At 43.2% G+C, this 10,995-nt stretch overlaps 1 protein-coding gene across 4 annotated transcripts; it reads right to left on the bottom strand.

Annotated features, from left to right (window-relative positions):
* Positions 1 to 466: 466 nt before the first annotated feature.
* Tac1 (tachykinin precursor 1) lies at positions 467 to 8,621 on the bottom strand. Of its 4 annotated transcripts, none has more exons than XM_005363708.3 (7): positions 8,229 to 8,621; positions 7,677 to 7,808; positions 6,707 to 6,803; positions 6,218 to 6,262; positions 5,765 to 5,788; positions 4,391 to 4,444; positions 467 to 1,028 (listed from the first exon to the last, which is right to left on the bottom strand). In XM_005363708.3, exons 2-7 carry the CDS (start codon positions 7,797 to 7,799, stop codon positions 979 to 981), a joined length of 393 nt encoding a protein of 130 aa, XP_005363765.1. In that variant the 5' UTR covers positions 7,800 to 7,808; positions 8,229 to 8,621; the 3' UTR covers positions 467 to 978. The 4 variants fall into 4 exon arrangements, with proteins under 4 accessions (XP_005363765.1, XP_026643338.1, XP_005363766.1 ...); XM_026787537.1 differs by lacking the exon at positions 8,229 to 8,621 and adding an exon at positions 7,968 to 8,003; XM_005363709.3 differs by lacking the exon at positions 6,218 to 6,262 and having other exon boundaries at positions 8,229 to 8,612.
* Between the last annotated feature and the right edge of the window lie 2,374 nt (positions 8,622 to 10,995).

Here is a 10,995-nt window from a genome sequence, read left to right as displayed (position 1 = left end):
AAGCATTTCTTGCCTTTATCATGCCCGGGGCCATCCTCAACTGCCCAGTCTTCTGAGTGTCTCTTTGCTGTCCTAACTCCTGCACCACCATGTGCCACTGCATTTATATGTGGGTTATAAGCAGGCCTAAAACTGTGGTGGGCTGATGTAATAATTTACTCAGCAAGGAACTAAAGAGCCAGTAAGATTAATCTTAAAAAAAAGAACAGATTATTATCTCCAGTAAGGAGTCATAAGCATAGCTGGCTTGTACTCTTTGTGTTGAAAAGGGAATTTCTTTATTTCATATCAAATGACTTAGAAAAAGAAAAAGGAAAAAAGAAATGTGTTTGAGAGGGGAACCTTTGTGTGAGTGTGCATGTGTGTTGTGTGTACGTATTTCAACCAAAACAGCTTTGTAACATTCTAGTGGAAGAATGGTTGTTGGTTTGACATAAATATTAATGAAAGAATGCGACAAAATTCCTGAAGATAAATTCTTTTATTTAAAATGGTAGCTATCACAACACATCATACAATGAATGAAGACCAGAGAATCACATTGAAACTTTTGAAAAACATCTCTATATACTCAGGAAACATAAAACATGCTGCTAGGATACCACTGGAGTCAGATGCCAAAGTTTCTACATTGTCAGCATGAAAGCAACCACAGGAGGCGCAAGAGTGCACAGGAGTTTCTCCGCTTCCGGCAGCAAAGAGAAAGCTTCCTTCTTTGGAGACTGCGTCACGGGCAAGCTTGGACAATTCCATTGACACTGTGCTTTGCTGAAGTTACTACTAATTTCTCCTTCTGGGGAGGTTACCACATTAGAATCACAACACTTATTGGCACAATATGAAAAAATAAACACTTTTTTGGAGTTCTTCCACTCATAACATTTGTTTTTAAATAAATAATCATTCCTCATAGTGCATGTCTTATTTCTCATCGCTCATTGCCACAAATGAAGCTGAACAGATAGTATGTTACAGGGTTTATTTACGTCTTCTGTCGTAGCTCTGCATCGCCTTCCTTTCATAAGCCACTGAAAACAAAGAAGAGGTAAAAAGTAGGTTTTAAGGGGGTTCACAGAGGTAGTGAAGAAAAGTCGAATTCATACACTGAATTACTGCAATGTCAGAATGACTTTGTCCCCTAGAAGAAGTATTTCTAAGATTTTTCTTTTTTAGTGCACCTTCCAAGCGTGTCTGACGCTATATCCTGCTGAGAAGTGTTCTAACCACAGCATTGGTGGTTTATTTGGACACATGCTATGTATCTGATATGTATCCAGAAAGAGCAACAGTGTATCTTTATGGTCGAGTATGATGTTCCTCTTCCTCAAGTTACTGAAGCACTGGGACTCACAGTTAATCAGAGAAAGGACCATGCCTACTGTGCTCATGTATTAGGATAAAAAAAGAGACGCTAACTTTCATTCTAGGGTAGAGGTCAATAAATTTCAGGTCCTAGGTCAAAGCTGCCCTGGTGTTTATTCTTATAAATGCAGTTTTGTGTGGACACATACAGACTCAATTTATGTATGTATTATCTATGGCTGCTTTGAATTTAAAACGGCAAATCTGAGCAGTCACTACAGACCAACATAACTTAGGAAGCCTAAAATATTTAGGACCTTTTCTCTTTTCAGGCCAAGACTGCCTAACCTCTGTTTCTAGGAAAGCCGACTGCTATGGGCGTCTCTCTTTCATGGATACCTTCTGAAGATGGACTGGCTGTCCTTGAGACTAAAGTCACTCTTACTCTGTAGGCAAGGCCACTGAACTCACAAATACCCAGCACAGTTTTATCTAACTCTTAGAATCTGGGCGGCCGTGGAACGTCAGTTGCTGTTCCAAAAGCACTTAGCACCTGGCTACTAAGTAATTTAAGCACTGTGACTCATTTGGACTAAAAACTGCTGAGATGCATTATATTATGCCGTATTAGACATAATTTCAAAGGATTTGGAACAATAAAATGTCAAGGGTCAGAATAATTGTCTACATACGGATATTTCATCATCGCAGCCAGCCATTATTACTTAGATTTGCATCATAATTTGCTTGTGGGAAATGCCCCACATGAATGCTGGATTGAGAGGAAACAGCAGATACTTGGAAGCCCCAATGCCGCTGTGAGTGGTTTCCTAGGTGAGGGAGAAAGTGGAAGGCTCCAGGGTCATGGGGTCTGCTTTCCCTGGCGGCTCTCAAAAGGTCTGCCTCTCTCTGTGAGGAACATGAGCAGGAACACGAAGCCGCTGAATGTTTAGTGTCAGCTGCACGTGTAAATCCGAGCTAGAGCAGACTGCACCCCAGACTGGGCACTTCTTAGGCAGACAAAAATTCGTTTCTCATTCTCTTTTATCAGGAGTAGCCTGAGTTTGTTCCCAACAGGCCTCGTGGGGTACCAAGACCTGATGACTCTCAGGAGTGAGGGGAATGGCTAATTAAAGCAACCACAGTCAGCTTGGCAGCGTGATTGGGACACTGGTTTCCTGCAGGGAAGCAGACTCTTACCTGGTCCTTCCACACTCTTAGAGTGTCTACCAGCTTCTGTGCATGGGAGCTGGTGAGGGCGTCTGTTTGCCTGATTGTCAGAAGTGTGTGTGACCATGAGACAGTAAGGGTAGGTGTGGCTGGAGGATACAACTGTCAGAGCCATGTCCCAGTGAGGGTATAAAATGGGCCCTGCTTACCGCCTCCCCCACATTTTTCCCATTTGTGTTTTTTTTTTAAATTTATTTATGTATTAAAGATTTCCGTCTCTTCCCCACCACCACTTCCCATTTCCCTCCCCCTCATCACTCCCCCTCCCTCATCAGCCCAAAGAGCAATCAGGGTTCCCTGCCCAGTGGGAAGTCCAAGGATCTCCCACCTCCATCCAGGTCTAGTAAGTTGAGCATCCAAACTGCCTAGGCTCCCGCAAAGCCAGTACGTGCAGTAGGATCAAAAACCCATTGCCAACCATTTGTGTTTTCTTAACTAAAATATAAGACTAAAAATTAGCTAGCAATTCCAATTCATCGCAGCAGCTCTAATCTGATTAACTATAATTATTACTTTAAGGATGTTTAATCTACTCTAATTTTCCCAGCAGCTATATTATTCATAAGTTAAGCATGTTCTGAAAGGTGTAAAAATTCTAGAAGCAGAGAGCAGGTGATTAATTCAGCTATCGAGGAAACCACAGCTATAGAGGACTCACTCATACATCTGAAGGCAAGTACTGCAGGGGCTTATATTTACATTTCATTTCTCAAGGCTAGGAGACAATACAAATATACATATAAACGTAGCAATTGCAGGTTTCAAATAGGTGCATCACTTCCTAAGAATTAAATGTTGTTTGCCCAGAGATTACTGGTGAGGAAATACAAAAGTTGTATCTAAATTTGTAAAGTGAATTAATCATAATAATAGAATTAAAAAAATACTGTTTTGTGGCTTCAGATAATTAAGAAGTAAGCCAGAACATCTTATTAAGTTCTCTGGAAGCTATAAATATTATAAAAGGGCAGCTGCCGATTAATTTCCAATCAGACGTTTATTGTTTTAATATATTCTCAGTGACAGTAAAATACATAGAATTTCAGTATTTTCTTCAGTGTGCCTAAACTAAGGGCTTGCATGTGCTTAATAAAAAGCCAGTTTCCATGAAAATGATGCAGGGGTTGTTTAACATTGAATATAGTTGGATTAAATGTGGTAAGCAATGAAGGGTTCAAAAATATGTCTACGGCATTTACATACAAGGTGCAAGCTAGGGAAATGAGGAAATAGGCAGCCTTGTGTCAAGAAAAATCCTCATTTAGAGTTAAAATAGATTTTGGTCGTCCTAGAATTTTTTTTCTGTAGTTCTGTAGCTAGAGCTGAGGAACGATTTGGTGTGTTCCTTTTTGAAGGCATTAGAACGAACCCAAGCACATTCATTGTCCTCAGCACCCACTGAGACACTGATTTGAGCTCCCATGACTTCAGAACGAGAAGGCGACTTTAAGAAACATTTATTTTTATATTGGAAGACTGCTGATGTATATCTTAATGAAATTTTCATAATACTTTAGTGACAAGTGAAAAGTTCTCATCTCTCTCTCAGGGTCCAGTATGTTTTATTGAGAATATCTATGGAAAATAATGTCAGAGCAATCCAAAGATTCATGTGTGTAATGACTATATGGGGCAGACGCTGGAAGAGCTGCTGTTTTGAGAGAAATATACTAATACTGAGGAGGTATTAGCTTAAGCATCTATCAACTGACTTTTGCCTACAAACATTACTATGAAAATCTGCCTATAGAAATACGTATCTTAAGTCTATGACTCCATTTTTAGTACTTTGAAAACTATGCTTCATAAAAATAATAGAAGTAGATTTGCATATCTTCAGACATGATTTTATACATACCAGAATTTAAAGCTCTTTTGCCCATTAGTCCAACGAAGGAATCTGTTTTATGCCCTGGAAAATACATTTAGCATTTTAGTATGTATACCTTTGAAGAAATAAGCTCAAGATGTACAAAGTACAAGAAATTTCTGAATATAAGCCTATGCAGTAAATATGCTCCTACTTTGCATACTGGTGAGCCCAAAGAGGATTTATATAAGCCTACAAATCCCACTGAAAGAGTGCACTGCAAGAACTTTCTCAGTTCCCGTAGAATCTTTGATCTGCATTATACTTCATGGTTGCCACTGTAGCCAGCTTTGAATTTGGGGAGCCAACCCACACATTGTGTGTGAGAGCAACATCCAGGTTACTTTTCCATCAACAAATACACTGCGTTTCTCCACAAATGAGCTTTAAGCTGGAGATCTTGGTGGCTGGAATCTAAGAGTTTACATTTAATGGATTTCGACTTAAAAATACTCCTTTTGTGAAAACATGTTGGTTTTGGCATTAACAGGATACATTTATTTTTATTGCCTATTTTAGCTCTATAAAAATCACCTTAAAATTTAAATCCTTAGAAGGTAAATTCAAATGAAGTGTGTCCCTCCCCCCCCTCCGAAAGAAGATGTTACTGAGAAATTTTTTTCTTGGTTTCCACTGTTATTTGAGACCATGGTGTTGCGTTATGCGTTTTGAGGTCCACCGTGCCACTGGGTTAAGTCAATCCATGGAACTCACAGAAGCCGGCCACACTGCCAGGAACCCATAGAACTTCCTGTCACCCCTGGATCCAGCTAGCTAGGAAACATCTCTAATGACCCTCTAGTGCCACCTTTCTGCAATCTTCACTGTCCTCTATAAGGTTTCCCATTTCAATGATGGGATCAAGGGGAAGTAGCCCTGCGTTTCTATCTGTTCTCACATTTAAGTGGATTTTCTGCTCAAATATTCACCCACTCCAATTAATTAGCAGCTGAATAACTGCCTTGCTTGCCGTTATTAGATCCGGTTCATGAAGATGAGTTAGGAGATGTATGTAACTTCTCTTTTCTGTAGTGCTCATGGGGGGCAGGTGGTGGTGGAGATGAAGGCTTGTGATGGACGCTTAACCCTACAGTTGAAATCCTACCAATAAACGTTTACAGGTCTTAATTCTTTTTTTCTTTTAAAATGTAACGTGTGCTTTGCCACTGCAGTATGCCTACACTGCAGTATGCCTACACAGTGATTATTCATCAGAGCACACTCTGGATATGTCTTTTCCTTTCCTATATTTTCTTAATTAAATTTATTGGCCCCTATGCTATGCCTCAAAAGGTAGCATGAACAGAATTCAATATCACTAACATTAGCGTTTGATAAATGTCAAGATAATTGTGAACTTACTTTTGTGAGAGATCTGGCCGTGTCCTAGAAGAGAAGAGAAGCAGTTAGGTGACACACAGATTTCTTTTAAAAGCTACTTTAGATCTTTTACAGGGAACTTGAACAGTTATTTTGAAAATATTTAACATTTCCTATTTATGTACCGTCTTCAATCAAGACGATTGAATCAAGTAGATGAATGCTAACTGATTTATTAATGAAAGCCAAATATTTGAACAACCAAAGGAATATTTATTGAATAACCTCTTTGGGCCGTGTATTAAAAAGACAGAACCGTGGGACTCGAGCACGGCTATATAAATGTACTGACTTCAAGACTGGTCACTCACTTCACATGTGCAAGAGCTCAAAACACACACACACACACATACACACACACACACATTCGCTTAAAATACTTTCTTATATGACCATTCATGATAGTGAAATAAAGATATTTATAGGGATGTTTACCATAAAGAGCCTTTAACAGGGCCACTTGTTTTTCAATTGAGGAATCTGACAAGAGATGAATTGGCATTAACTCTTCACACACTCCACTGACTGCGTCATCAACTCAGGGCAATTGAGTATTTCTCTCACGGTAGCAAGGGGCAGCCAGTTCTAACCCAGTCTCAGAAACGCTATAACATCTTTCACCCCGAGCCTGGACCATCCAAAGTACCTGGGGGCCCTTGTAATTCTGATCTTAGGGAAGTGTTTAGCTAAAGTCATTTCCAGTTTGGGTTACTCTAGTGCTCTGAAGCATGAGAAATGGATCTCGCTCCCTCCCACCTACCCACCCCCATGGACTAGGGCTTTGTCAGAGTGGTCTGGGAATCACAAGTCTTTGGGCGTGGAAATTTATGCTCGCAGGGTAAGCGACACTTGGGTGCTCCAGTAAGGAGCAGGCATGCAGATCAGGTAGCCAGACAGCCGGATAGTGACTATTGCTCCTCTCACCAGCATCCCGTTTGCCCATCAATCCAAAGAACTGCTGAGGTTTGGGTCTCCGGGCGATTCTCTGCAGAAGATGCTCAAAGGGGTCTGGCAGCGCCTCCTGGGGGACAAACCCGCGTGTAGACAACGTGAGTGAACCGGAGACAGTTCCACCATGAGCCCCAGCTTCTCCACAGATCCCCCTGAGACCAGAAGCTGGTGGGCTCGCAAGAGTCCAGGCCACACAAGAATCTAGGCAGCACTCCCTCCCACTTGGCCCCTCCTGGGCCCTCCTTCTCCCCCAAATTCTACCCCGGGGGCCCCTGCCCAGAATCACAACACCTAGTGATCCTGTGCGTTTTCTGTTCTTTATCCCATCAGAAGATTCATACAAGGTTCTCAGCAAGGCTTGAGAGACCGCCCCCCCCCTACTGTCCTACGTACACACGGTGGGGCTGGATGAAGGCGTGTGCTGATGTTTTACGAGGGACCCTGCACCACCGCATGCACAACTTTCTGTTTCCCAAGGCGCGCTGCTCTGCGCCAACAGCCGAGAATCACGCAAAGGGAAACTTGGACTGTTAAATACAGGAATGTGGAAGCTCACTTCTGCCCCCGAGACCCCGCAGCTCGTTAAGATCCCGCTTTTGCCCCCATCGACTTCTCTGTCCAGCATCTCCAAAGATTCCGGCAGCACAGCTGGAGCAAAGCCTCTGAGAGCCCTTAACTAGAGACTAGGGACTAGGAACTAAAGCCACGCGAAGTTTCTAGCCTGGCAAGGACCCCGCTCTCTAGAGAGCATCGCTCTGGCTGTGGAGACCACGATGCAGCTCTCCTCCCTCAGGGAGAAAACTTGGTTGTGGGCTTAAAGCTTTGTGTGGGACCTGGTGGATGACGCCCTTTACACCCCACGGCGGCGTCTCTCACCGGCTGGGCTAGTCAGGGTCCCACCACAAGGGGAAGGGAACAGCTCCCACGCCCGGTTGGGTCTCACCTTGATCTGGTCACCGTCGGACCAGTCGGACCAATAATTTAGATCATCGTTGGCACCGATTTCCTCTGCAAACAGTTGAGTGGAGAGGAGAAAAAAGACCGCCACGGCCACGAGGATTTTCATGTTGGATTTCTGGGGAGATAAGGAGAAAGCAGAGGAGACATTACACACACGTAGGCGGCGACCACCCAAAGAGTTAGAGCAACAGGATTTCAGTGCCACAAGAAAGGGAAAACAGGTAGGTCCCGCGAAACCAAGATAAGAAAAATCAGGGCTAACATTTCTCCATACCCCCTAGGAAGCAGAATGACGTCCCAAAGAACCTCAAATCCCCCTCTCCCTGAGTCTCAGCGTCCCAGACCCTCTACCCACGGACCCACACCCTCAAGTCTGGAGGCTCTGCAGGTGGGAGACAAAGCGGGGCGTTGGCATTTGCTCAATCTCCCCTAAGTCTGTGACGGCAGCGGGAGCAACGCCAGGGCGGACGCCACCTCCGACTGAGGTACGACGGGCAGCAGCAAGCCACAGCTGGCCGGCGGGAGTGGTACTCACTGCGGTCAGCCCGGCGGGGATGCTCGGCAGGTGAACACTCGCTGGGCGCTCCTTGCTCCTCGCTCTCTTTGGCTGCGGTGCGGTGCGATGCGGGAGTGGAGCAGGTCGGAGTGCGCTCTAGTCCCTGCTTCTGCTTCGCGGTTTTTATCGCAGGCGTGACGAGCCTGGAGAGCCACGTGACACTCTCCCCACGCGACTTTCTGCTCAATATTTAATTAGCCGCCCCCTCGCCTTTTGCTTGCGTGATGGAGAGTTTCCGAGATGGTAACCCGTCGGAGTCCATAACATCTGGACCCAATTGGGTTTGAAATGACGCAATTTTAGGGAAGTGGAGGTCTTGCCACCCAATCCAAAGAGGCCTGTTTTCTTCCGCCTGCAAATCTGACGCCCCCTCCCCTCTTCTTCGGAACAAGGTTCAGTGACACCTGAGATTACTCATCAAAACTGAGCGGAGTGACTCATGCCTCGGACTTCCAGAAGTTTTCCTTTAGGAAAAGTTGCGCATTTGAGAAGGGCTAAATCATTTCAGCGTTAAAACCTTGCCGTGGGAAATCACGCTAAGACAGCAGCAAAACACGTTAGAGCTGGAGCAAGCGTTCTTTGCCCTTCCGTTTCTTCCTACATGTGTCTTAAAGGTTTGTGAGGCTTTGCATCTAGGACTGGAACAGCCCCCACCCCCACCCCAAATCAGTCAGAATACTCTCCCATTTCTCTAGCACTGCAAAAGTTTCAGTCCAGTATTTCCGAGGATGGAAACAGATTTTTCTTTTCGTTTGGGGAAAAGAGAAATTTAAAGCTGGTGTCGCATGTAGAACTTAATCATCAGCCATTCAAGGACACCCTTTGTTCCCCAAAGCGTCTCCCTTGTCATATCCAGAGGGGTCGGAAGAGGGTAATCGTGCCTCTCCCTTCCTTTTTTTCCACTAGAGGTCTCAGGATGCTGGATGCCTACCTTTTGTTACCACAGGGCCCTGGAGGGAGGCCAGAATCAGACATCATTAGCAAACATGGTCTTACAGATAACTTCCTTCCCAGCCGTATAACACTTCTTCAATCTTCAAAGCACTAAATGATGCAGTTGCTTGTTTGTTTTGGTTTTTTAGACTAGGTCTCATTATGTGGCTTCAAACTGGTTATTCTCCTGTTTCAGCCTACCCAGTGCTGAAATTATAGGTGTGTGCCGCCACAGCTGGATTAATGCTGTTTTTTGAATAGACTTGTTTTCTCCTGGGAATTATATTTTTTTTTTGTTTTTAGTATAGTATGTAAAAGAAATTAGTGTTTGCAAGCCAAATTGATGTTTCACCTCCAATATTTGTTTTATTTTTAACGGCGAATGTGGAAGTTTAGGTGGATTTTATAACGCGAACATTCTGCTTTTATTTTCAAAACTTTTAAAAGGAGAAATTGTGAACGCGAATGTAGACTCATTTACCTGCAACAACTTAGGAATTTCATTAGTCCCCAGTTCCTCTTCTCCCAGAATATTTTAAGCAAATTCTCACAAGTGAAAAAAAAAACTAAGTGTTCCATTTCAAGGTAAGGATTTTCAAAATGCAAATCAACTACTTTGTCTAAGATAATCTAAAATAATTCTGGTGTTAGAATTATTAAGCATTTAAGTGTTCTCTAAAAGTCCTCACAACCTCATACATTTACTGGTTAAAATGAGAATTATAATGAGTCTCATACATTATCCTATGTGAATCAGCCTGGGCAGATATACATAAATACCACGAACTGGATGGCTCCCAGACAACACATTTGCTGTTGTTGCTGTTCCTGCTGGTGTTGTTGCTGCTGTTGTTTTGGTTTTTCCTCACAGCTGTGAAGACTGGCAATCTGAAGCCAGGTGTCAGGGTGCCCCGATTCTCATGAGAGCCCTTCTTGGGATCCTCATGAAATACCATTCTGCCTCCTGTTGAGTCTTATATGGCAGAATCAAGGAGGTCCATTAGATCCATTTTAAAAAGGGCTCTACTCATATTTGTGAGGGCTCCTCCCTCAATAGGCTCCTCCCTCAATAGGCTCCTCCCTCAGTACCTACTCACCTATTTTTAAATGACATTCCCTTGGGTGTTAGATTTCCGCTTATGAAGGGGTGGTGTGTTGGAGTGACAGGAACTCACTCTGTGTCTCTGACAGCTTTCTCTGACCTTTTTGTTAGTAGTTTATTGATGGAGCATTTCAGTAGCGTGTACCACATTCTGTGTTACTAGAGAAGTTCTAGTGCTGAGTCACCAGTCAGTGCAGGGCTGGCTTTGAAAAGGAGGGCTTGTTTTGTGGGGCTTCTGCTTAGTTCCTGGGAGAAGTTGCTAAGCCAAGCAACCAGGCTCTCACTCAGAGTTGTGTTCTGGTTTTTGATGTGATCACTTCCTCTTGAATGTGCCCCCATAGTTGTGATGGTATCTGCTTGGAGAGCTTAGCCAAAGTCCGGTCAATGATAGTACTTTAAATCATTTCCCATTTTGTTCATGACATTTACTAAATGCTCCTTAATTTTCTTATAAATTTCTATACTTTCTGACACACTTTTTCCCTTGAACATAGTGGAACTGAGGATATTTGCATTCGTAACCACTGCTTTCCCTAGAACATGGTCCTTTAAAATGTAAATTTTAATGAAGTGCAAATGTTCCTAATGGATTCCAAGTTCTTGAATACTAGAATGGTGAAGTATTTAATGTTTCATATTTGCCGATTAATCATTTGTAGGAAACCATAAGGAGACGGAAAGATAACTCAGTGGTTAAAAGCACTTGTGTGC

This window comes from Microtus ochrogaster, linkage group LG10 (genome assembly GCF_000317375.1).
Source record: "Microtus ochrogaster isolate Prairie Vole_2 linkage group LG10, MicOch1.0, whole genome shotgun sequence".
In the NCBI taxonomy this organism is placed as follows: Eukaryota; Metazoa; Chordata; class Mammalia; order Rodentia; family Cricetidae; genus Microtus; species Microtus ochrogaster.
Note: the sequence above shows the minus strand (reverse complement) of the source record. Positions and strands in the feature narration are given on the sequence as shown.

Coding starts and splice junctions, on each gene's coding strand:
- Tac1 (XM_005363708.3), bottom strand. CDS start 7,799: ATGAAAATCCTCGTGGCCGTGGCGGTCTTTTTTCTCCTCTCCACTCAA. Junction 6,804..7,676: donor CCGACGGTGACCAGATCAAG/GTGAGACCCAAC, acceptor TTTGTCCCCCAG/GAGGCGCTGCCAGACCCCTT. Junction 6,263..6,706: donor GATGGGCAAACGGGATGCTG/GTGAGAGGAGCA, acceptor ATCTCTTGTCAG/ATTCCTCAATTGAAAAACAA.